We start from the raw sequence: 27,576 nt of genomic DNA on the forward strand, positions 1-27,576 counted from the left end.
CATAGAATGGTCAAAAAACAGAGCAAATGAGGATTAAAAATTCAGAAATTCACAAAAGCACGGAAAAACACAAGAACTCGCCAAAACTACGTAGCACATTTGAAATGAACCGTAAGGAACTATGGGAGACCCTCCTGATTTATAGGGCAAAAGGTAGATTCTGATGGTGTTTGGCAGGTGGTTGTGCCTCTTAGGAAACCACTCGCAAAAGACATGGAACATAACTAAGGCATAGTGCACAATGCATATTATAAATAAAAGGAACATTAACATAATGAAATGACACAAAATGAACAAAATAAACATGAAACAATACTTTAAACTCCAGCCAGGTGAGGAACATTTTCTGAAACATGACATTATCATCCAGAACCAAGGTTCACAAGAGCAGTACACAGCAAACCATCTCCAACTGGCCATGTTTGGCCTCCCTTATAATTGTAAATCATTTGTTTTTTAAGTGCTGATGGAGGGTCATTGAAAAAAAGTGCAGATAGCCATCCAAGCCTATCGAGCTTAAATAATAAGAGAAATGATCAGAGTTAAAAAAAAAATTATGTTTTTAAAAGGGCTGAAAGAATGAGGGAGTTTAACCAGTCATAGCAGGTCAGTCTGATTCATGAAGAGATTATGAAAGCACAAGAAGAACTAGCCATTCACCAAACTCCACTCCATCAATTAAAAGCTCAAGAAATTTTCAGTTTAATTAATTTATTTATCCTGTACTTTTTAACATGTGTTTGATAAAGCATTAATAATTAAACGATTTGTGACAGGGATTTAGTATTACTTTGCCTGTCTGCTTGTTACTTCACCATAAGCCTTCCCTTTTTATCTTCTTCTTTGCAGCAGTTGATTTGTCTGTTAAACACAGCATGGCAAATGCAAAGGAAAACTTGGTGAACACTGTGACTGGCATTCTGTCTGCCTACAGACTGGCAACTTCAAACCAGCATGCCAACTCTCTACTAATTCCCCGAGGGTTACAGCATTTGCCGCTGTATACGCTTTCACTCCTGAAACAGGTAATACTACTGCTACTACAGCTCTTTTGAAGTTTCCCAAAATTCCTTTTCATGACTCAATCTAGCTGCTGGTTGGTAGAAATTAGTAGTCAACTGCAACTTTAAAAAAAAAAAAATATATTTGTTAATTCTTGCGCTTTAAATATTTGATCATCCTCTCAGTTAGAGAAACAGACACATGAAATAAGTAACAAAGTAGTGTGGTAGACTTTAGAGACCTTCAAAACTGAACTTGATGTTATTTTGGAGGAATTAAGTAGATAGGACTGGCAAGCTTTGTTGGGCTGAAGGGTCTCTGTTCTCGTCCACATCTTTCTAATGTTATAAAATGCTTTGTTGAGCAAAAAAAAAACAAGTTTACTGCATAATTTTGATGTTAAATTCTTAAGCAAATATAATCAGTGGCATTTTTGCTATAAGGGCTTTGCTCAGTCACTTAACTACTGTATTGTATAGTTTTAACAACTCTTAATTCTGTCATTTTAAGAATTATTTTTCTAGGAAAATATTACTTTTTCTTAAAGTTAAACACTGCCTGCTTATTTCAAGATGAGGGCCTAGATCTGTTGACCCTACAGTGTTCTTAATTACTGTCTGTTGTGTGTGCACGTGTGTAACCTAAATTTTACACTTTAGTGACAGGGTTTGAAGACTTAAAGAGCTGTGAGTTAGAGACTGAAAATAATATCAGTAATGCATTGAACATAAGACTTTATGGTGAGGGGGCTGAGAGGCATCTTGATGTTCATCCACCTCAGAGGACAACCTCCTGATGGCAATAAATTTCAAAAACCACCACGCAAGTCTACTTTGCTTCTTGTACTTTGTGAAAAAGAAGCCTGCAGTGTCCTAGTGCAGAAAGAACAGACATGCAGACAATTGTTTTCTCAGTTGCTAGCCAGTCTTGTGCTGTCCAGCAAACCTCATTGTTGGAAGCAATACTACCAGACAGCCCGAGAGCCAGTGAATCATGAAGTGTGTGGTGTGTGTGTATTCTTTCTGTGTCACAAGTTCTTTTTTTTATCTCAGAGCCATTTGATTCTAAATTTGAAGCATTGCACTTTCATTTTAAGCAGTTTGTAGATTTTCCTTGGTAGTGGGTGCTTGCAAGTTTACTTAACGTTACGATTATGCTATTGTATTTTGTGACAGTGGGCTGATGGCATTCAAGACCGACAGGGCACCAGCATTGTTTAATTTTTTTGTGATGTGAATTGTGTGTGAAGTTGCTTGATTTGCTAGTCATTAGCAAAAGAGTGACAAGTATTATTAGGTAAGTTGTCAATGTTAGAGAAGTCTGCATGCGTAAAGTAAAAACTCTGGTATGGCCCCATCGGAATTTACAAGGCAAAAACACAACACTGAATATACAACCCCAAATCAGAAAAGTTTGGGATGGTATGGAGAATGCAAATAAAAAAAAAAAAAAAAACGCAATGATTCTTAAATTTACTTTGACTTTTATTTCATTGCAGAAAGTATGAACCCAAGATATTTTCTCTGGTCAACTTCATTTCATTTGTTAATATGAATCTAGTCCTGCATTTCAGGCTGGCAAACATTCCAAAATGGTTGGGACAGTAAAGAATTCACCACTTTCTAAAATGTCGCTATTAATACTCACCACACTTAAAAGATGTTATGGCATGGAGGATACCAAGCGATGAAGCGTTACAGGTGTTATTTTGTCCCATTCTTCCTGCAAATGTCCCTTAAGGTGTGCAACAGTATGGGGTCATCATTGTCACATTTTTCATTTCAAAATTCTGCACACATTCGCTATTGGGGACAGGTAAAGACTCCAGGCAGGCCAGTTCAGTTCAGTACCATCTTCTTCCACAGTCATGCCTTTGCAGTGCGCAGAACGTGGCTTTTGCATTGTCTTGCTGAAAAAGGCATGGACATCCCTGGAAAAGATGTCATCTTGAAAGCAGCACATGTTGCTGTAAAATCTCAATGTACTGTTCAGCATTAATGCTGCCATCACAGAAGTATAAATGACCGTTGCCGAGGGCACTCACATAACCCCATACCGTGACAGACCCTGGCTTTTGGACTTCTTGTTGCTGATAACAGTCTGGATGGTCCCTTTTGTCTTTTGGTCACAGAGCACACAGCGTCCATTCCTACCAAAAAAGATCTGAAATACTGATTCATCTGACCACAATACATGTTCTCGCTGTGTGATGGTCCATCCCAGATGCCTCCAAGCCCTGAGAAGTTTATGCTGCTTCTGGACATTGTTAACATAAGGCTTCTTTTTTGCACAGTAAAGTTGTAAATGGCGTTTGTGAATGTAACTCTGTATTGTAGTGTTTCACAAAGGTTTGCCAACCTTGTAAACCCATGTGGTTATATCAGCTATTGATGAGTGGCAGTTCTTGACACAGTACCGTCTGAGCGATCGGAGTTCACGGGTGTTCAGCTTAGGCTTGCCCCCTTGCCTTTTACATGCTAAAATTCCTCCAGATTCCCTGAATTATTTAATGTTATCATGCACTCTAGAGGGAGAAATTTGCAAATCCCTTCCAATCTTTTCTTTGAGGACCATTGTTTATAAACATTTCAATAATTTTCTCACGCATTTGTTGAGGAATTGGAGATCCTCTGCCCATCTTTGTTCCTCAAGGACTCAGCCTTTTGTACCAAATCATGATTGCGATCACCTGTTGACATCACATCATTATTATTTAATTATTTGACCTTATTACTGGCCCTAATTTGCCCTGCCCCAATTTTGTTGGAATGTGTTGCATGCCTGAAATTCAAGCGTGGATGTATATTAACAAATGAAATGAAGTTGATTTGACAAAACATCTTGGATTCACACTGAACATTGAGATTTTACAGCAACATGTGCTGCTTTCAAGACGACATCTTTTCCAGGGATGTCCATGCCTTTTTCAGCAAGACAATGCAAAAGCCACGTTCTGCGCACTGCAAAGGCATGACTGTGAAAGAAGATGGTACTGAACGGAACTGGCCTGCCTGGAGTCCTTACCTGTCCCCAATAGCAAATGTGTGGAGAATTTTGAAACAAAAAATGCGACAATGATGACCCCATACTGTTGCACACCTTAAGGCACGTTTGCAGAAAGAACGGGACAAAATAACACCTGAAACGCTTAAGCAGTTGGTATCCTCCATGCCATAACATCTTTTAAGTGTGGTGAGTACTAATAGCGACATTTTAGAAAGTGGGGAATGCTTTACTGTCCCAACCATTTTGGAATGTTTGCCAGCCTGAAATGCAGGACTAGATTCATATTAACAAATGAAATGAAGTTGACCAGAGAAAATATCTTGGGTTCATACTGTCTGCAATGAAATAAAAGTCAAAGTAAATTTAAGAATCATTGTGTTTTTTTTGTGTTTTTTTTGCATTTTCCATACCATCCCAACTTTTTCTGATTTGTGGTTGTAATACCAAGAGTAACGGATGTGCTTTTTTTTTGTTATACATCCACAAGCATGTAAAGAAGGGAGTTTCTCAAGAAGTCTTTCATTAAGAATAAGGTTTCATCATATAATAAGGAGGAAGAGGGAGAGGTTGGGAGCATCTGCTGATACAGCACGTTGCCGCACCCACCACGTGATGAATACAAAATGACACTTTTTTTGAACTTTGCCAAAGTAAAATGCAGTATACTGAGCGTGAACATAATTAACATTGTTGTTTCAGTTATTTTATCATACAGAACCTGACCAAAGTTGTGACGAGCGAATGTTTATAATGTACAGCCTAAAGACATTGCCATTAAGTTCAGCTCTGAAAGTGCTGAAGCCCGACCTGTACCGCATCGACCCATTCTTAAATGAGGTGAGCCGGTTGGCATTTTGATATAATGAATAGTAGTAGTTGTCTTTTGTAGTTCTTGTGAAACTGGCATAGTTGCTTGCAGGATTCTTTTTTATGTTGTACATAAATATTATTACACAGTATGTTAGTGTTGCCTCATCAATTTATAGTGGGAAGAAAAAGATGTTTGTGTAAAATATTATAAATGTTAACAAATAAGATTTATGCCATTCAAACCCCTCCATTATAAAAATTCTGTATGTTTCATTTACCTTGATTTAAAGGCATTTTTGGGTTAATCACGATATAATCTTTAAGGCACCATTTCATTGATTTAAAGCAGTTCATATTTCATCATTGCAACATGACAATTAATAAATGCTAAACACATTGCAATCATTTTGAAGCAAATAATTTGGTTAGTGTATAAACATTAAATAATTATTACAGAGATATATAGAAATTAAAGAACATGTACATGGATTATGGTGAATAGCAGTGCGCTAAAAGAAGTTTAATACACCTGGTTTGTTGGTGTAACGTTATGATTTACAATTCTTTACAATTTGAAACAATTCACAGGATTTATCTAACCAGAGCAGTTTAAATCCTCTCTTTGCTAAAGTGCACTGTTGCCTCATAGTTCCAGCAGACTGGGTTCGAGCCTCTGGCCAGTCTGTGCCCGTGTGAAATTTGTACATCCTCCATTTTTGTGTGAGTTTTCTTCTCGCTCTCTGTAGACAATTGGTGACTCCAAATTAGCCCAATATAAGAGACGGTGCCCACAGTGGACCACCATCCCATTCTTATTCAAACCTCAACTTGCGCTTGACGTCGTTAGGATTGGTGGAGAAAAGTGCATGAATGTTTTGATCCATTATGACATCAAACATTGATAAACAACTTGCTCCCACATTCAGATATCTCTGTCAATAATATATTTTTTTATTTAATTCTCTTTACATTGCTAAATGTCTCAGGGTGCTAAACATACTACCCTACATAAAAGCCATCATTAAATACATGGATGGGCAAAAGTAGGTTTACAATGGTTTCGTATGGAAAACAACGTGCAGGTTATTATTGCTACACTCAAGCACACTTTAATAATACAAAGAAGAATGCAAATAATATAAATAAATAATACAGTAATAAATAAATACAAGAATAAGCTGTGTTTCGCATACTCACAACTTTAAACCTACTTTTGCCCACTCCTGTATAATATATTACAGTGAAAAATATACAATTGCATGCATACAAATCTTAAATACACAACCATATCAAATGCTTAGTAGCAAAGCAAAGGGGGGGGGGGGGGGGGGGGACATAATCTAAACCATAGAAAAGCTCAGCTCCTTACACATTTCCTAATGTCGTGCAAGTCAGTTTGCTGTAAACCTTTCCCTAGGTAGTTAATCATCAGAAACTGTGTGCGAGCTGAGGTGGTGATGATATGTGAAACAATGGAGCAAATCCTACCCTTGGACAAACTCTGTAATTATGTCTTCAAGTTGCCTCAGCAGCACATAGAGGTATAGGAGGCTGTCTCCAGCAGATATAAAAAGCTTTAAAGCAGCCTATGACACAGCCATACGTGCCTGAATAAGGAAGTATATTCCAATATAGTTCTACCAAAATACATCCACAACCTTTTTTTTGTTAATGAAGATTTAAGTCTTCGTTGCAGTTTGCACTTGTAGAGAAGTGATATGCAGTTCCAAGTGGCTCCCAGAATGAAATATAAAAATGAAGTAATAGAACAGAACATTAATAATGACATTTAACTAAAATCAGTGGTAAAAAGGAATGTATGCAACCATTGACTTCCACTTTCTCGCAAATCTCTTTATAAGCTTCAGCTGGTCTAAATTCAGCTGCCCACCCGCATCATTACTAGAACCTCCTCTATTCACCATATCACTGCCGTCTTGCAGCAGCTTCATTGACTTCCAGTTAAGTTCCGCATTGAATTCAAAATCCTTCTGTTAACTTTTAAGGCTCTCCACAACCTCGCCCCTCCATTTCTGTCTGACCTCCTCCATGTTGCCTCCCGCACCCTTAGATCCTCTTCCTCCATCCACTTGACTGTCCCCTTCGTCCGTCTTACCACTATGGGGAGCAGAGCATTCAGAAACTCATTACCTCCCGAGCTTAGAAACATTGATTCATTTTCACTTTTCAAATCTAAACTTAAAACTCATTTGTTTAAGACTGCTTTTTCTCTTTGACTACAATTGCTCTGCCTGATTTTAAATTTTGTATTTTTAGTTTTGTTTATAATGTGTGTTTTATCTATTGTTCAGTGTCCTTGAGTGTTTAGAAAGGCGCCTACAAATGAATAAAATGTATTTTTATAATTATTATTATAATCAACTAAGAAGCCTTATTTATTTAGCCAAGTGACCTTTCCCTAAAGTATTGTTCAAAAGCATGATTTAAACCCAGCCCAAATTATAAATGGCTTGTATTTACCAGTATAACAGTCTACCACCTTGCTACATCTCACCTTTTTCAGGACTTTGTGTCACCAGCTGAGAACCAGTTACCATTCGTGCGGCTTCATCTTTCAGCAACAAGTTTTTGTGAACAAGGTGTCTTTTTCATGAACTGTGGCAGTGTAAGTAGTGCCCTACTGTATGTAGAATTGATGGTAGGGCTCAAAAATATGCATAGGTCTTGGTAACCAAATTTAATTTTGCCATTATTTCAAATGTCCATATTTTACTTATTTTCAATATTCATAATGTATACAGTGGTCTGTTCCAGTCCTGTGCTCATTATTTCTGAGATACAGTATGGTCCTCATGTTCCTATACTGGACAAAACTGGTTTAGAAAATGGACGGATGAGTTTTGAGATAATGGAAATCATTCCTTTTATTATTGTGTTTTAATTTTAGGTTTTCTACATTTGGGTTGGACGACTTAGCAAAATCAGCTTTCTGAAGAATACGTCAGGAGCCTCAAACGTTGCATCTTATCCTCTTGTGAGTTGTTTTCCTTTAAATTTAAGATGAATGTTCAGATGTTTGTAGAAGCAGTGGTAAACCAGTAACAGTAGCATGTTTAAAAACATGTGTATGTTTATAAAAATTGTATAAAATTAGTTTTGAATTGTTAATTGACTGAATGGGTGTTAATATTGGAACAGCATTACTGTTTTGTAATAACCAGAATGAGGGACACAATCATGCCACACCAACAGTTCCAAAAAGGATTATCAAAATATAGCTGGAACAGTTAACACATAGAGAGGTACAGTACATGAATCACTTTTTAGAGGTGGGGGCATCAGGCCTACTTTCCACAGGCACCATTTCCTCCTCTGACTCCCAGTTATCTCTGCCTCACACTGTACTGCATTTCACCCTCCAGAGAACTGTTGCTTTATCTATGGGCTGCAGTTTGTTGTGCAGGCCTTTGAGATCCTTGCTGGTTTTATTGTCTGTGTCAAAGAACATTTCAATTGTGGAAAGGTCATCCAGAAATGCTTCCTACCGCAGGCTCATATGCTGGATGTATTACCCAGTGCTAGATGTGAATCATCCTATGATGGACCTTCCTACTGCTAATTGCATAGGAAATGCAAGGTACAAGTCAGGGATATGTTGTGAATGTACAAGATGGTTTCCTAATCCCAGTCAGTTCTTCTTTTACCTACCTAATTGAAAATTAGTGAGCCTCATTTGGGTGCTATTACATTTCTTTATAGGACTGCTGCCCTTTGGTTGTACCCAAATCAAACCTGATCATTTAGTTTGGTTCACTTTTGAAAACTTTTTCCTTCACGTATACACTCATTGTAATTCTTCATGGCATAGATTCAACAAGGTGCTGGAAACATTGCACAGGTATTTTGGTCCATATTGACATCATAGCATCACATAGTTGCTGCAGATTTGTCAGCTGCACATACATGATGCAAATCTCCCGTTCCACCACATCCCCATGGTGCTCTATTGGATTGAGATGTGGTGACCGTGGAGGCCATTTGAGTACAATGAACTCATTGTCACGTTCAAGAAACCAGTTTGAGATGATTTGAGCATTGTGACATGACGTGTTATCCTGTTGGAAGTAATAAACAGAAGATGGGCACACTGTGGTCATAAAGGGATGGACGTAGTCAGCAACAATAATAAGGTAGGCTGTAGCTTTTAAACAAATTGGTACTAAGTGGCCCAAAGTGTGCCAAGAACGTATCCCCCAGTCCATTACGCCACCACCAGCAGCCAGAATCGTTGATACAAGGCAGGATGGATTCCTGCTTTCATGGTGTTGTTACCGAATTCTGACCCTGACATCCAATTGTTGCAGCAGAAATCGAGACTCATCAGACCAGGAAACGTTTTTCTAATCTTCTGTTGTCTAATTTTCATGACCCTGTGCGAACTGTAGCCTAAATTGTCTCTTCTTAGCTGACAGGAGTGGCACCCGGTGTGGTCTCCTGCTGCTGTAGCCCATCTGCTTCAAGGTTCAACATGTTGTGTGTTCAGAGATGCTCTTCTGCATACCTTAGTGATAACGAGTTTTTATTTGAGTTACTGTTGCCTTTCTAACAGCTTGAACCACTCTGGCCATTCGCCTCTAACCTCAGGCATCAACAAGGCTTTTTTGCCCAGTGAAGTGTCGCTCATTGGATATTTTCCCGTTTTCAGACCATGCTCTGTAAACCCTAGAGATGGTTATGAATAAAAATCCCAGTCGATCAGCAGTTTCTGAAATCCTCAGACCAGCCCGTCTGGCACCAACAACCATACCACGTTCAAAGTCACTTAAATCACCTTTCTTCAACATTCTGATGCTCATTTTGAACTTCAGCAGGTTGTCCTGACATTGTCTACAGGCTTAAATGCATTGAGTTGCTGCCATGTGGTTGTTAACGTAAATATCTAATCAGCCGATCAGTTGAACAGGAGTACCTATTAAAGTGGCCAGTGAGTGTCTAATCAGTGATATCCATTATTACAAGTACAGTATAGCTATGCTAAACAAAATTTGCAACAAAACATACTATGCTGAACAGAAAGACTCCATGCAATATGAACATACATATCCACATATTATAAGTTCATCCCAAAATCTGGAAGGAAAAGGAAACCTAGGTAGATAAATATAAAATTAAAAACCAAATAACTCCAATGCTAACTACAGGGCTTAAGAGTACAAATGAACATCAGTCAAAAAGGAAATAGAGAAGATTAACATTGAAAATGTAGAAGTCAATATTAAAGGAATCTTCCATGATTTTAGCAGTACATGATTGGTCAAAGAACACTTGAAGAGCATGAGGAACAGTATGGTCCAATAAAAAAGGAAATAACAAATGACACTGTCTTATTTTTAATCTGTGAAATCATTGATAACATCTCGGTAGCTCCAGAATATATTATTGAAATGCTGAATGATTTGAAGTTTATAGAGAATGAGGCACTATACAGATGATAAAAACTTAATCTAAGAAAAACTGCTGGGATAGGATAACATTAAGTCAAAAGTGTTCAAGGAAGTTATTGATTATATATAAAGCCTTAGCATATTGATTTTAGGAAACCATTGTGGGGATACAGTATTCCTAAAGACTGGAAGGTAAAACCATCGTCCTGTTACTTAAAAAGCTGATTAGCTTATACCTAATAAATATAGTCTAGTTAATTTAACATGTATTGTGGCAAAAAATAATAAAATCAGTTATTAACATTAAACAACATATAGCAAGTAGCAGTTACTGCAAATTTAAATTGATATTGTCTTGGGCATAAGGATTTCCATATATTGAACAGTAAGTACTAACAGACATTTTCATGAAATCTGGTGTCAGAGATTTTGAAATATTACTACAGGGATATTCAAACATAGCCAAGGCCAAGACACGGTAAGGCAAGAAATCAATCATCAAGTTAAACTCAAAGTCAAAAAACAGTCAAAAATCTGATATTTCCCTTTGTTGCTGCAGCATTCAGACACTCTTTAACGTGAATGGCCATCTTTTATATACTGTAACAGTCACCATGACATGGCAACCACATGGCTTCATCCCAGCAAAAAGCTCTAAACTGGCAGCAACCAAGAAAAATGTAATCATAGTGCTAATTTTATTTAAATGTTATATTTTTGCATTTGGGCTGCACGGTGGCACAGTGGGTAGCGCTGCTGCCTCGCAGTTGGGAGACCTGGGGACCTGGGTTCGCTTCCCGGGTCCTCCCTGCGTGGAGTTTGCATGTTCTCCCCGTGTCTGCGTGGGTTTCCTCCGGGCGCTCCGGTTTCCTCCCACAGTCCAAAGACATGCAGGTTAGGTGGATTGGCGATTCTAAATTGGCCCTAGTGTGTGCTTGGTGTGTTTGTGTGTGTCCTGTGGTGGGTTGGCACCCTGCCCAGGATTGTTTCCTGCCTTGTGCCCTGTGTTGGCTGGGATTGGCTCCAGCAGACCCCCGTGACCCTGTGTTCGGATTTAGCGGGTTGGAAGATGGATGGATTTTTGCATTTGGCAAAAAACAGTCATTGAGTAATCAGATTATCAGCTTCAAGCAAAGCTGATTGTTTGTGGGCTGCTTTAAAGATGCAGTCCAAACCTACCATTTAAAATTAGTGTTTGAAACATGGGATGCCCAGTTTTGAAGATTGTCCAGTAGTTCATAAGAAATTTGACAAACAAGAGGAGACCATTCAGTCCATCAAGCCCCTTTATTTAGCTAATAGCTAAGCTGCCCCAGTATCTAATCCAGATTCTTCTTAAAGGTTGTGAAGGTTTCTGCTTCAACTTCACTGCAGCAAAAACAAAAAATAAATATTTTAACTAATATGGTTTCACTAACACAAAAATAATTTCCTTTCAATGGCAATTTGACATTTGCTTAAGCTCCTTTATGGGCTTTTTATTTAATTATCCCTTGTTTGTTCTGTGCTTAACTGTGTCCCAAATTGACATGTTGCTTTAGATCAATTGATGTGTCATCAGCTAATCATCAGACAGCCATAAACCTTATGGATACTTTGTGGTTTCCAGGAGGATTTTGTGAATCCTGTATCAAAATCCCAGAATGCATCAGGCATCAGTTTTGCATTACATTTTATAACAAAAAATGTTGATTTTGGTAGGCTTTTGATGTTTTCTCTTTGACACTGCCTATTTCAGAGTAAGCACTCAGAGGTGAATAGTGTGGCTTCTAAAGTACTTTTCAAGTTTGTGGAATCTCTTCGCACAGGGAAATCCGTGTTTCCAGTCTGCTACATCATAAGGTATGGTCAACCGTATTCAAAGGAGTAATGCAACAGATGGTAAAAGGACTGTATCATTGAATGTAACTCCCCCCTCCCACATAAAAAATGAAAATATGTTTTTGATTTTTTCAGGAGTGACCATTCAAGCTGTTCTGCCTTTGATCACCATCTTGTAGAAGATCGGAGTGAATCCTCCCTCTCTTATGTTGAATGGCTCCAGCTACTGTACCAAAAAGTCTATAAATAAACCTGTCTTCATAGCAAATGTAACAGAAGGTGTCATACAGAATACTGGCTGTCAACTGTTTTGTCTGGAAAAGTAATTTTGAAACATTATCTATTCCTAACTCTTATTTACTGTTGGTGTGTAGTGCTGCTTGTTGTATTTGTATTGTGCTATTATTGATTACACTTTAGTTTAGGTACTACATCTATTTGTCATTTACTCTTATGTAACAAGACCTTAACAAACACTTGTTTGGGTCTTCATGACACTTATAAAGCATCAGTCAAGTGTTTATTCATCTCTGCAATGTGACCTGCTAACAGAACGCCACTCTGGAGTGGTCTGGGGTGGCGTAGCTGAGACACAGTTCACTATGTGGAATGTCCTACCAGAGAGCCTGAGAACACAGCAGATTGTGGGCTGTTTTAAAAAACAGCTGAAGACTTTTCTATTTAGGAAAGCTTATTAACAAGAATGCTATAATTATTGTTGTTTTATCTGTTTTTATCTTGCCTTGCCTTTGTTTAAACTTTTTATGTTGCACTTTGAGATTTACTGCTAATGTAAAGTGCCCCTATAAAAAAATGCATTATTAGATAGATAGATAGATAGATAGATAGATAGATAGATAGATAGATAGATAGATAGATAGATAGATACTTTATTAATTATTATTATATTTAGAGTAAGGCCTGTGAAGCCTTCATATTAACAAGTCATTCTACCTTCATGTCAATATGCCACACAGCACAGAGATGAATAACCAACCTCCTGATGTTTTATGAAGACAATGAAGTTTTGTGTGTTATGAAGAACAAAAGAAGCTTTTGTTAAGGCCTTGTTACATAAGAGTAAATGAGTAAGAGTTGCATTTTTGCAGTACATAAACTAAAGTGTTACCTGTATTCTCACATGTGATGAATATGAATGGGGTCGTCAAACGACTGAAACAGTTTGTCAATAAACGGACCATAACTCTTTTACTGTTGTATTTAACCACGTGTAGGAATTTGAGTGAAAAAGTCACAAGACCTAAAATCTAACAGGAATAGCTAAGATAAGGTTTGATAAAAGCTAAAAATAGGTCGACACCACTTACAAAGCACTGCCAAGTTTTATTCTGAGAATGTGTGATATGGCCGAGTGACATACTGTAACATTTATTTTTTTTCCTAACCCCCAGAATGTTTCCTTCATCTTCGAGTTAATGCAGCACTTTTATAGAACGTGTTCATTTCAGTTGTAGGAGATCATTAACAGGCCAGGCGTATGTACCGAAGGGTGTCAAATTCAGGTGGTCTTTCTGACTTTTTTAACTTGGAAATTAATTTTGTTTAGATATTTGATTTTTTGTTACATATAATAATATCACTCACCTTTTATTTGTCACATTGTTTGTTTCAGATGCTTTTGTCCTTGCCTTGTGCAATTGGTAGTTTGTTACATCATGGACACTATTTTATTTAAGGAGGAGTCTCTCATTTAAACTTTAAAAGAAAAGGTACAATTATTCATTCTTATATATAAAAAAAAAAATCAAAGAATTTACATTTTTACAACCACAAGTCAGGAAACGTTTGGACAGTGTGGAAGATTCAATTAAAAAACAACACCACACAAACACAGTGATTCTTAAATTTCATTGCAGACAGCATGAACCCAGGATATTACATGTTGTGTCTGGTCAACACATTCCAAAAAAAGTTGGGGTGGGGGGCAGATTAGGGCCAGTAACGAGGTGAAATAGTTAGAGAAATATAAACAAAAGACCTGTGTATGTGTGGATGGAACGATGGAACAGTCCACTCTGCTAACTCTCAACCACAGCCACGGGAGTTACTGTGAATTCTATGGAAGATTTTTACTTTCCCTTGCTCTTGAATGCATGAGCTTTTAATTAACAAGCTGCTATATAGGACAGTAGGGTTATGACTCTGGGAGAGAATAAAAATGAAAGGATTAAGGTTCAAAGCAGGAAAAGGTGCCACAAACTCTTGCATACATACAGGTGCTGGTCATAAAATTAGAATATCATGACAAAGTTGATTTATTTCAGTAATTCCATTCAAAAAGTGAAACTTGTATATTAGATTCATTCATCACACACAGACTGATGTATTTCAAATGTTTATTTCTTTTAATGTTGATGATTATAACTGACAACTAATGAAAGTCCCAAATTTAGTATCTCGGAAAATTAGAATATCAATTAAGACCAATGCAAAAAAAGGATTTTTAGAAATGTTGGCCAACTGAAAGGTATGAACATTAAAGTATGCGCATGTACAGCACTCAATATTTAGCTGGGGATCCTTTGACCTGGATTACTGCAGCAATGCGGCGTGGCATGGAGTCCATCAGTCTGTGGCACTGCTCAGGTGTTATGAGAGCCCATGTTGCTCTGATAGTGGCCTTCAGCTCTTCTGAATTGTTGGGTCTGGCGTATTGCATCTTCCTCTTCACAATACCCCATAGATTTTCTATGGGGTTAAGGTCAGGCGAGTTTGCTGGCCAATCAAGAACAGGGATACCATGGTCCTTAAACCAGGTACTGGTAGCTTTGGCACTGTGTGCAGGTGCCAGGTCCAGTTGGAAAATTAAATCTGCATCTCCATAAAGTTCGTCAGCAGCAGGAAGCATGAAGTGCTCTAAAACGTCCTGGTAGACGGCTGCGTTGACCTTGGACCTCAGAAAACACAATGGACCAACACCAGCAGATGACATGGCACCCCAAACCATCACTGACTGTGGAAACTTTACACTGGACCTCATGCAACGTGAATTCTGTGCCTCTCCTCTCTTCCTCCAGACTCTGGGACCTTGATTTCCAAAGGAAATGCAAAATTTACTTTCATCAGAGAACATAACTTTGGACCACTCAGCAGCAGTCCAAAGGCGAGACGCTTCTGACGCTGTCTCTTGTTCAAGAGTGGCTTGACACAAGGAATGCGACAGCTGAAGCCCATGTCTTACGTGGTGGTTCTTGAAGCACTGACTCCAGCTGCAGTCCACTCTTTGTGAATCTCCCCCACATTTTTGAATGGGTTTTGTTTCACAATCCTCTCCAGGGTGCGGTTATCCCTATTGCTTGTAAACTTTTTTCTACCACATCTTGTCCTTCCCTTCGCCTCTCTATTAATGTGCTTGGACACAGAGCTCTGTGAACAGCCAGCCTCTTTAGCAATGACCTTTTGTGTCTTGCCCTCCTTGTGCAAGGTGTCAATGGTCGTCTTTTGGACAACTGTCAAGTCAGCAGTCTTCTCCATGATTGTGTAGCCTACAGAACTTGACTGAGAGACCATTTAAAGGCTTTTGCAGGTGTTTTGAGTTAATTAGCTGATTAGAGTGTGGCACCAGGTGTCTTCAATATTGAACCTTTTCACAATATTCTAATTTTCCGAGATACTGAATTTGGGACTTTCATTAGTTGTCAGTTATAATCATCAACATTAAAAGAAATAAATATTTGAAATACATCAGTCTGTGTGTAATGAATGAATCTAATATACAAGTTTCACTTTTTGAATGGAATTACTGAAATAAATCAACTTTGTCGTGATATTCTAATTTTATGACCAGCACCTGTACTTACACACTGGAAAAATTTAAATTGGCCAGCATCTCTGCCAGTACATGTGGATGAAACCAGAGTCCTAAAAGAAATCCCACAAGAACAAATGTCACACAGAAGGCTGTATGGACTGAAATAGAATTTGGGCCAAAGTACAGAGAGATAAAAATGCTTAATACTTCATTGATCTGCTGCCACAGTCGATAATAAAAAAATAACTGTCCATCCAGTTAATCTTTATTTGAACTACAAAGAGCTTCACCCGGTCCTGGCAACAAACTACCACTCTCTCTCACACACACACACACACACACAGCTGTACAGAGACAATTCAGTTTTATCAATTAGTCTACCACACATGCCTTTGACATAAAGGAGGATCCTGAAAGGAACCCAGAAACCAAATTATCTAACAGCCAAAAATGGACTTTCTGGTAATAAAATAATAAACTTAGGAATTTGTCATTTGCATAGGGGTAGCGAAAAAGCTATAAGCTACAGCAGATCAAATGATGGAAGAATCATTCAGTAAATTATACACACTGTATATGTAGACAGACATTCTGAATTTTACTTAGTCCAGGTCAGGGTTGCAGGGGGGCCATAGCCTATCACAGCAGAGCCAGGCACAGGGCAGGACTCAAACCCAGAGAGAGTGCCAGTCCATCAGAGGGTGCACACACACACACACACCCTGCAGAAGAATTTAGAGTCGTCCATTAACCTAACATGAGTGTCTCTGACACACCAGTAGAATGAGCGGCCTCCAAATAGACCAGGAGTGCTGGCTTCAAACCCCGGGTGGCAGTCTGTGAGTTCCTAGATTATATTTTAAGTCAGGAGTCTAATGTCTCTCACTTTGGTATGGTACTGTTGGCTGAAAAAAAATTGTCTAAATAACCTTTATGTGCTTATTATGAAAAGTGGTGTCAATTGACACATGCCAACACGATATAAAACAAAAGGGTCACGCCCTTAATTTATTGAGAAGTATTTTACAGGAAACTTTTTTTATTTCATGTCAGTAGATACAGCAGAGAAAATAAGTATTGAATGTGTCAATGTTTTTCTCAGTAAATATATTTCTAATGGGGCTGTTGACATGAAATTTACACCAGATGGTCGGTAACAACCCAAGTAATCCACACATACAAAGAAATCAAAACAAATAAGTCCATAAATTGTGTGTAATAAAGTGGAATGACACAAGGAATAAGTATTGAACACGCTTACTGAAATTAATTTAATACTTGGTAGAAAAGCCTTTGTTGGTAATGGCAGCTTCAAGACACCTCCTGTATGTAGAAACGAGTCGCATGCACTGCTCAGGTGTGATTTTGGCCCTTTCTTCCACACAAACTGTCTTCAGATCTTGAAGGTTCCAGGGGTCTCATCTGTGAACTCTGATCTTCAGTTCTTTCCATAGATTTTCAATGTGATTCAAGTCGGCTGATCGTCTGACTGGGCCATTCTAGCAGTTTTATTTTCTTTCTCTGATACCAATTGAGATTTTCCTTAGCTGTGTGTTTGGGATACTTGTTTTGCTGAAATGTCCTCCCTTGTTTCATCTTCAGCATCCTGGTAGATGGCAGCAGATTCTTCTCAAGAATGTCCCGGTACATTTGTCCATTCATCCTTCCTTCAATTATATGAAGTCTGCCAGTATTCTGGGGTGTTTTTGAGGTGATGTGCAATGCCATTTCTCCTCCAAACATGGTGTGTGCAATGACATCTAAAGAGTTCAATTTTGGTCTCTCCTGACCAGACTCTATTCTCCCAGTATTTCATTGGCTTGTCCAAATGTTGTACAGCAAACTTTAAACGAGCTTCAACGTGCTTTTTCTTCAGTAGTGGAGTCTTGCGTGGTGAGTGTGCATAGATGCCATGGCGGTGGAGTGCGTTACTTATTGTTTTCTTTGAAACAACTGGACTTCTCCGCGAGTGGTCTTTGGCTCTTGGACAACTCTTCTGATTATTGTTTTGACTCCTCTGTCAGAAATCTTGTGAGGAGCACCTGGTTGTGGCCGGTTTATGGTGAAATGATGTTCTTTCCACTTACAGATTATGGACCCTACGGTGCTCACTGGAACATTCAGAAGTTTAGAAATACGTTGGTCACCAATGCCATCAGGATATTTGTGAAGGTCTTGAGAGAGCTCTTTGCTTGTACCCATCATGAAATGCTACTTGTGTGACACCTTGGGAATGAGAAACCTTTTTATAGGCCATCAATTAGGACTAAACCAGCGGATATTCTTTTTCACTGACAGGGGGCGATCAGGATTGCTTTCTGAATACTGACAGATTTCTGCTGCTTTCTTGGCTTTTCAGGCGTGTTTGCACCTCCTTTTCTTCATGTATTCAATACTTATTCGCTGTGTCATTCCACTTTATTACACATAAATTATGGACTTGTTTGTTTTGCTTTCTTTGTATGTGTGGATTACACTGGTCAACAAGCATTTTGCTACTGGGAGTCTTTCACCTGTACTTTAACAGGTTTCACTTCCTGACTCCAAATCTGAAAACCGTTTTCGTCCAGCACGTCCCGTTTTTTAGTTATGATGTTCCAGGTCTTGGACAACTAGGGTGACTGGACAGTAAAGGTGGATAACCATTTTGATAAATACTGGTACCACTAGGGATGCCATTGAGATAAAAGAATTCGCCACACACTACTAACAGCTGTGAGTTGTTTACCTTGTCATTATTAATTTTATTTTAAAATTATTAATTTTTAATTAGCAGAAAAAATATTTGTTACTTATTACCAGGTCTTATATGACTCTAAAGCATAATAACACAACTCAGACATGGCGGTGCAGTAGGTCGAGGTTTTACTGTTAAACATAACATTGCATTTCAGGACATTTTGCTCGTTAGATTCACCATTACTTTGAAAATTTTGTCAAGACAATGGACAGAAACGGCGAAGCTTTTCAGCATTTAAGAAATAAGTTTGGTCTCGAGAAAAGTGAAGCCAAAATTAAAGGTGTTTGTGTTGTTCCTGAAATCCGTGAACTGATGCTTGACGATGAGTTCAAAAGGAAACTGAAGCCCACTGAATCAGCCGCATGGGAAGCATTTGTGAAGATTGTCCAGAATTTACTTGGCAGTCACAGAGCAGAGAATAACGCTGAGCTTGTGGAGAACCTGCTGAAAGCGTATCAGCTTATAGGAGGCAGAATGTCCGTGAAGACGCATTTTTGACATTCTCATCTCGACTTTTTTCCACCAAATCTGAGCGATGTCAGAGATGAGCACAGGGAAAGATTTGATCAAGATATAAAGGTGATTGAAAACTGATATCAGGGAAAATTCACTCCGAGCATGATGGGCGACTACTGTTGGTTCTTGCAAAGAGAGACGGATGTGCAGTACAAGCGCAAAAGCGAGTGCCTCCAACATTTTTGGGCTGACCTCACTTTTATATTGAGGTAAATTGACATAAATATGCTTTAACGTGTCTCTGGTATCGTCTTCTGGTTTGTTTTCAGAATAAACACATCAGAACAATTTTGGTGGGACATAGTCCAAACTCCAGATATTATATTGATATTCAAAAGTGTCAATGATGTATACAGTATTTTGAAAATCTGACGTGCTAGCTTAATTCCAATTTCATATGTGAAATCAGTGTAAAAATCTTAATAAAGAGCTGCTCTGAAGTTCCCAGTAGCAAACAAAAAATATTTTTTGTAGACCAGTGTTACTTGGGTTGTTACCGACATCTGGTGAAAATTTCATGTCAATAGCCCCATTAGAAATATATTTACTGAGAAAAACATTGACGCGTTCAATACTTATTTCCCTGTAACTTGAGAGAAATCCAATAAGGAAGAAAAAATGTCTTCTAGAGGTAATCACATCTGTGTGTCTATTTATTAGAGCAGTTTTATAGGATATGCACATATGACCAATATAGTCTACAGTTATGATTCACAAGTCATGTCCAAATTAAGACAGTATCACTTTGAATTATTTATTTAAGGATTAAGATATGCTGAAGCAAATGTGGAGATAAGAAATTCATTCCGCTTTTAAAGTATTTTAGGTAAACTGGGAAACAAGAATTCACGTTCTGTTCCAGTTGTTTCAGGGTCAAACTCCATTTCTTTTCTTATTCTAGGATCATTGTTGCTATGGAAGCAGTACACTCCTTGCGGAAACAAATTTATCAGAGTAAATCCAGATTTACGTCATAGAATTAAGGCTTAGACTGTTCAAGATAGTAACATTTCCACTTATTCATCACCTGTCTGTCTTATGGTCTCTGATAGATATTTTAATTAACGTGGTACTTGCTTGTTTCAATATGTATACCCCTCACTCACTGGGTTATTAATCTCAGCTGTGGTAGTGTCAGCAAGGACATGTGAAGTCCCAGAAGTCATGAAGGTGGCCACCAGTGTCCCTCTGTACTCACGTACGATTACACAGCAGTGCAGCGCTTGGGGCATTCAGAATCCTAGCAGCAACACCCTGCTTCAGTTGCCTTTGCCAGTGCTGTGGTGGGAGATGTTTGACCAGGCCCCGGTTCTTGGAGACGTTCTGAAAGTTTTACTTGCTACATTGCACTCTTAAAACGATTTATGTGATTTAAATAGTTTGTGATGTGAAGTTTAATAATTGTCATTTGTTGAAGGAGCTACTGTAGCAATGCGTGTATGACCTTTATAGATTACTCTGTCAATTTAAATCGTTAAGCCAATTAGGTTAATCATAATTGGAAGGTAAAGCTACTGTAGACCCCCTGGTTTAATCTGATATTACTGATCAAGGGGGTCAACCTGGCATGAAGCACATGTATGTTTTAACAGGCAATGTTTAGCATTTCTAAGAGAATAATTTATGGGAATAATTAAGTTACAAAACTTGAAAGAGACCCAGCTGGTGTTACAGATTTCATGGATTTAGCTTTCTCCTTCAGGGTGGACTACCACAGAGAATTCCTTGCAAGACTCACACAGAAGGCTGAGTCACTTGACCTCCAACAATCAGCTCATTTCTATTTATTTTCAGGGCTTTCACAGATGAAAGGGCAGAAATACAAACACACACCTAGATTACAATACATTTTATCAGCGACTGCAACAAGTACCATCTGCACACGTCACCTGCCACCGGTGAATGCGGAAAGGCCATACTCGAGGATCCGTGATTTCTCAATCTTAAATGATTATTCATTTTCGTTTTCATTTGGATTGGTTTCTACAGAAGAACAAACAGAAAGCTTGGTCTTTATTAATGTTCTTCATCCCATCTCTAGAATGTAGCAAAGTTTACCATCATACATACAGGGTGTGCTGCTGCAGTACACTGTATATACTGTACCTATAGTATGTTTTACTTTAAAAATACTTCAGTCTATTTATTTATTTTACTAATTTTAAAAGTTATATTGTAGTACATGTTCAGGTTTGCACTTTTGTACACACTCATCAGTAATTACTGTCCAAAACCTTACAGATATGAAGTTGTAAACTTGGTTTCCTGCACTCCACACTTCCCAGTTTAAATGCCGCTTTGATTAACCTGCATACCCACCTTCCATATACGCCAGTAATGCAGTCTGCCAGTACAGGTCTCATTTGTCACAAAACATGCCACACTGTTCCACAAACATGTACCCCTCTGGTCTACAGAAAGGTGCAAGATACTCTAAGTGTTCAACTTTCTGATCTCCCCGGTCTTATCTAGACAGACAGAAGTGTCTGTTGGTTCTGTCCCCAATCTTACCGTCCATGTTACACTTGGTTGCATTTTGCAGTGACACATCTTCAGACAACAGTAAAAGTACAGATTTACCTCAGAAGTATGGTATGGGTACAGCAGGTTAAAAATACCAGTCAGCAAAACATCTTACTTGTTAATACTTCAAGGAACTCTCCCCGTCCTGTACACATTAGTGAGGCCGATCACCTGAAATGACATTAAAACATTTAGGGACAGAGTCATTTCTAAAACAACATTTAACTCTCTGATCATCAGTTTTCTCTGATCATCATGTCTGCCACTTGTGTCAGGGTCAGGGAGAGTTGTAGCTTATCTCAATATTAACTGATGCCAGGCAGGAACATTTTAGACCACCAGTCATTTCTTAGTCCTTGAGAACCATTCATCTTTCCAGTTTTGCATTTTATGGTCTCTAAGGATGTGATTAGGTCATCCATTCAGCCATGTACTGAATCCACCAGTTCCAGTCAAGTGAAAGTGGGACAGTCAGCCAGAGCCTGTCCTTTAACTGGGATACTGAGCTCAGAGTAAAATGTGAACCTCTACTTACTGAATTCATTAAGGCCTGTAGTAACGCAAAGACCCAGACGAAGTGACATTCTCTGTCAAAGGCAGTGACACCATAAACTTGAAAAACAAAAACACAGTGAGATGGTGATGGTATACCTGACCTGTCAAGGGAATGTTTCTTCGTGTTTAAGAACACGTTTCGGTACTCTGTTTCCCTTCAGACATATTCACAGTACGTGCTCTTGAGGGTTAAGCTAAAACTCGGTATCTATACAGACTTTGTGCAGCTGGAGGGGTCTCAGGCTTCAGGCATCTCTGCAGTTAATAGCTAACTGGGCCAACCAAACTTGTACAGAAAGCACCCTGTGGCCTCCACAACAAACAAACAAAAATGAAGACTTCAGGAACACAGCAAAAAAAGAGCACAGAAGTCCTGAAGGAACTTTTGTTTGCACTGTTGAGCTAAGCAGTCGCCCTACAACACACATTCATGAAGAAGAGAAGTGCGATGGCCACACAGGAAACAAAACATTTGTGCTCCATGATGAAAGCATCAAAAAGACAACAGGATTTTGGTTAATTTAATGATTACGTTTGTGAATATCTCAAAAGAATCTGGATGACAACTTGACGTAAAGTAGAATTTACTCAGAATGAACACGTTATTACATCAAAATTAATTTAAACACTTGTAAAATGTTCAACGTTCACTTTAGCAGCAGAAAAGTCTCTCCATGTTTTACAGCTGTAGTACATGAACAAAAATACAATTTGTGCCCTGAGATTTAGTCGCATACTGTTGAGTTAAAATTCTATACGTGCCGCTACATTAATAATAAAGAAAGAAGATCCGTAATTCATTCCACCACAGTGACAGTTCCAGTTTTTAGTTATGACCAGTCTGCTTATTTCAGTTCTTGTGAACTTGAGTTGGACATTAGAGCTGGTATCTGATATTTGTTGTGAGTGAGTTAACAGGTGAAAACAGCTACAGGTGCTTTTTGTGCATAGAACGGGACAACGTCGCCAATAAATGTAATGTGGCAGCAGCATCCTTCACAACTGAGCAGGACCTGAAGGAGGAGGCCAGTGTAAGCTGGACAGGCAGCTCGTGTGTCCTTTTCAAGATAAGATGAGAGCCTTTTCCTCGTCATGCTTCTTGGTCAGCACCCATAGCGTAGAATCTGTAAAAAAGTAAAACTCCACGGCAAAGGTGAGAGCAAACAGCTCCATATTTGTGCCTAACACCCACTCAAAAATGGCAGACAGGTGTAAATAATAGGGACTGGGCTGCACAAAGAAAAGGATGTCTGGCACAGTTTTGTCAAGGAAATAGAGCTGGGAATGAGGGCAGGCGCTAGGGTTCTTTTTAAAACAATTAGAAGATATAATGGGTGGACCACATGTTTTATACTGTATGCTGGAAGGTCTTAAACTTTTCCATACACTAAACTTATGTTTGCAACAATGACTTTTCTAACTGATAACTTTCACTCCATTTTGGGAGACCCTTTGTATAATCCACATGAAATCCTTTCATAATTCAGATGAAGAAGTTCACAACTGTAGATGTTCAAATGCAGATAGGTTAGAGCACTTCATCATGGACCTGTCTTTTCAAGTTTGGCAACTGCAAAAGGTCAGTTATTTGTATTTCTGAATTAAAACACAAGATTATTGATGGGATATTGATGTCCAGTTTTAAAATGCTTTTCTCACCTTCCAAGATGGCCACCACTTTATGTAAATAGTGTGACTTCCATTCTTACACCAACATCTACAAGGGATAAAAAGGTACACTCCTATCAACTGCGCCTTCCTTGTAATCATCATCATCATCAAGTGGGAGTTCAGGGTGAGGTTTATAGATGGGTGCAGAATTGGCTCAGGCACAGGAAGCAGAGGGTGATGGTGAGAGGAACCTCATCAGAACTGGCCGATGTTAAGAGTGGTGTCTAGCAGGGGTCAGTGCTAGGGCCGCTGCTATTTTTAATATATATAAATGATTTAGATAGGAATATAAGTAACAAGCTGGTTAAGTTTGCAGATGATACCAAGATAGGTGGATTAGCAGATAATTTGGAATCCGTTATATCATTACAGAAGGACTTGGATAGCATACAGGCTTGGGCAGATTTGTGGCAGATGAAATTTAATGTCAGTAAATGTAAAGTATTACACATAGGAAGTAAAAATGTGAGGTTTGAATACACAAACCGGTCGGAAAATCGAGAGTACACCTCATGAGAAGGATTTAGGAGTCGTAGGAGACTCTAAGCTATTGGCTTCCCAACAGTGTTTAGAAGCCATTAAGAAGGCTAACAGAATGTCAGGTTATATAGCGCCTTGATGCTGATGTGTGGAGTACAAGTCACAGGAGGTTCTGCTCAAGCTTTATAACACACTGGTGAGGCCTCATCTGGAGTCCTGTGTGCAGTTTTGGTCTCCAGGCTACAAAAAGGACACAGCAGCACTAGAAAAGGTCCAGAGAAGAGCAACTAGGCTGAGTCCAGGGCTACAGGGGATGAGTTATGAGAGAAGATTAAAAGAGCTGAGCCTTTACAGTTTAAACAAAAGAAGATTAAAGTTAAGAATTAGTCCAGTGGATCGAGACGGTGACTTTAAAATGATTTCATGAAGAACACAGGGATGCAGTTGGAAACTTGTTAAAGATAAGTTTCTCACAATTGTAAGGAAATTTTTATTTATGCAGAGAACCATAAAAACATGGAATAAGCTCTACCAAGTAGTGTGGTAGACAGTAGAAATTTAAGAACCTTCAAAACTCAACTGACAGCCAATAGTGGGCCGAGTGACAGAACCAGTGACTGTGCAAAGGTGCGGTGAGTTCAGCTGCAACCTCAGACCCTTTTTATCTTCTTTAATTCCATTCTGTTGTGGTAAAACATACAATATCAGACAGAAAAAAGTCTCTCTCTTTTTGTCAGCTCAATCCCCAAGCATTCCTTATTTCATGTTGCAGCACTGTATGTGTTCTATTTACGTGTGAGCACACATTGGTTGTCATATCTCACATGCATACAAACACACCCATCCAACTTGAGCCAAAGTCTGAGGTCCTTGTCAAAGACTGGCTCACCCAGTCACTGGACATGTCGGACTACACAACTGCTGTTCACTGGACCACGCAGTGGCAGTTTCCAACTTGCTAAGTACATAAAGCCTGGACAGAAAATGGCTGGAAAAATCATGCAATGTGACACAGACTTTAGTGGACCCAGGAAGGATTACATGCCTGATTCTTAAATGCATCCTAAGCCACACACAATGGGCACGCTGCACCCAGGCTAGTTACCTCTGGTACAAACCATTCATCCATCTTCCAAACCCAGTTCTCCTGTGCAGGGTCGAGAGGAAGCTGAAGCCAATCTCAGCCAGTGTCTGGTGCTGGACAGGGTGCCAGTCTATCACCAGGTGAACGCATGGGCCAATTTAGCATCACAAGTCCATCGAAGCTGCGTGTCTTTGCACTTTTGTGCAGAAACCGGAATGCATGTGGACACAGAGAGAACCTGGGATGTGAACCTCAGTCTGCTTGTTGTGAGGCAGCGCTACCCCTGTACCACCGTGCCACACCCCTGCTTCAAACCATTTGCTTACATTTACATTTGGCTATGCAGGACTCTTCTGACAGGAAGCCCACCCTGGTTCGTTTTCCAATTGGACATTTCTTGTATTGAAAATGAGCACATCAAAAGTGGTCGAGTTATAAAAATTCTCAGTTCAATGTGACAAATATTATTTAATGTGGCATTTGCTCACACATCTGGACCAAAATAAAGTTTAAATTAAAAAGAATGCCATCCATACAGACCATTGATCATTAACTAGAAAGTGTAGATGTTGAGCTAAATGCAAATTAAAAAAAAGGATACAGATGATGGTGGATAAGATCTGGTTGATGGTTAGTACCGTCCTGATGGGAGCAAGAAGGTGCTCCAGCCCCGTCACGTAGCAGCGGTAGGTCAGCACGGTCTGTATGGTCGTGTAGAGGCAGGCGCACACAAAGTTCAGTGAGGCCCCCAAGTAATGCAGGATCATCAGAGAGGAAGGCTGCAAAAAGGATTACAGAAACCATCTTAGGGTCACAGAAGAGGGAACAACTCCCTCAGATCTTTATGGATTGGTTTCATTGCTAATCAGATAAATGCAAGACAGATTTCCCAGCTGCTCAAAGCACCTTTAATTGGAATTTGTTTTCTCCAGTCCACCAAACTGTGCATTGAATGTTATTCTGTATAGTTCCTTTCCCAGTAATACCATCCCAATGCATTTCAGAATAAATGCTGTACATTCTCACAAATAGGCCTTGTAAGTGACTTGCTGGGGGTCAAATGAGAATTCAGAGGCAAAAGTCCTTTTTGGATATGATCCCTTTAACTCCCGGAGGCGAGTAGTCATTTCTTACAGGAGGATCTCTGTAATTTTAGACCCATCTGAAATTGCTCACATCAGTAACATTTCATGGTCTGGGTATTCACATCTTAATATACTGTATATTAGAGACAACTGTAAGGGGAAAATTGGTTAAACATGTCCTGTGCAATGCCAAAATGTATGTAAAATTCTGTCATTTGAGCAATTTGAATGGGACTGAAGTTACAGATGTCCTCCAGTTATACAGTAATTACTTTACCCAATGCCTGAACTGGTAAAAAAGAACTGTTGCTGTACAGTATGTCTTGTTGTTCATGCTGAATAACTGGAAGTGGGTAGTTTGAAATTCCCTCCGAGGTCCATCAGTACATTGTGTACTGATATGTACAATCAGTACATTGTGCTGATGTACACTATATAGAAATATGGGTGGAGATAGGCGTAGTTGGCAGGATTAGATAGATAGATAGATAGATAGATAGATAGATAGATAGATAGATAGATAGATAGATAGATAGATAGACATAGTTAGCAGGGTTAGATAGATAGATAGAGATAGGCGTAGTTGGCAGGATTAGATAGATAGATAGATAGATAGATAGATAGATAGATAGATAGATAGATAGATAGATAGATAGATAGATAGATAGATAGATAGATAGATAGATAGATAGACAGACATAGTTGGCAGGATTAGATAGATAGGCGTAGTTGGCAGGATTAGTTAGAGAGATAGATAGGCATAGTTGGCAGGATTAGATAGAGATAGATAGATAGGCGTAGTTGGCAGGATTAGATAGAGATAGATAGATAGGCGTAGTTGGCAGGATTAGATAGATAGGCATAGTTGGCAGGATTAGATAGATAGATAGATAGATAGATAGATAGATAGATAGATAGATAGATAGATAGATAGATAGATAGATAGATAGATAGATAGGCGTAGTTGGCAGGATTAGATAGAGATAGATAGATAGGCGTAGTTGGCAGGATTAGATAGAGATAGATAGATAGGCGTAGTTAGCAGGGTCAGATAGATAGATAGAGATAGTTAGGCGTAGTTGGCAGGATTAGATAGATAGATAGAT

The 27,576-nt window shown here is 38.9% G+C and overlaps 2 protein-coding genes across 4 annotated transcripts in view; one reads left to right on the forward strand and one right to left on the reverse strand.

Moving 5' to 3' along the window:
• The window catches only part of LOC114647280 (protein transport protein Sec24A-like), a 62,822-nt gene extending 50,182 nt beyond the window's left edge, over positions 1-12,640 (forward strand). For both annotated transcript variants that reach the window (XM_028795944.2, XM_028795943.2), the window contains exons 16-21: positions 850-1,025; positions 4,708-4,845; positions 7,343-7,444; positions 7,727-7,813; positions 11,962-12,065; positions 12,180-12,640. In XM_028795944.2, coding sequence (XP_028651777.1) covers positions 850-1,025; positions 4,708-4,845; positions 7,343-7,444; positions 7,727-7,813; positions 11,962-12,065; positions 12,180-12,294 — 722 coding nt within the window. In that variant the 3' untranslated portion in view covers positions 12,295-12,640. The remainder of the gene's footprint in view (positions 1-849; positions 1,026-4,707; positions 4,846-7,342; positions 7,445-7,726; positions 7,814-11,961; positions 12,066-12,179) is intronic.
• A 10,016-nt stretch (positions 12,641-22,656) lies between these two features.
• Positions 22,657-27,576, reverse strand: part of si:dkey-228d14.5 (uncharacterized protein LOC796266 homolog) — a 65,007-nt gene continuing 60,087 nt past the window's right edge. For both annotated transcript variants that reach the window (XM_051923512.1, XM_028793091.2), the window contains 2 exons: positions 25,987-26,164; positions 22,657-23,400 (listed from right to left, as the gene is read on the reverse strand). In XM_051923512.1, the coding sequence (XP_051779472.1) occupies positions 23,213-23,400; positions 25,987-26,164 (366 nt within the window). In that variant the 3' untranslated portion in view covers positions 22,657-23,212. The remainder of the gene's footprint in view (positions 23,401-25,986; positions 26,165-27,576) is intronic.

The sequence above is a fragment of the Erpetoichthys calabaricus genome, chromosome 2 (assembly GCF_900747795.2).
Source record: "Erpetoichthys calabaricus chromosome 2, fErpCal1.3, whole genome shotgun sequence".
Lineage (NCBI taxonomy): Eukaryota > Metazoa > Chordata > Cladistia > Polypteriformes > Polypteridae > Erpetoichthys > Erpetoichthys calabaricus.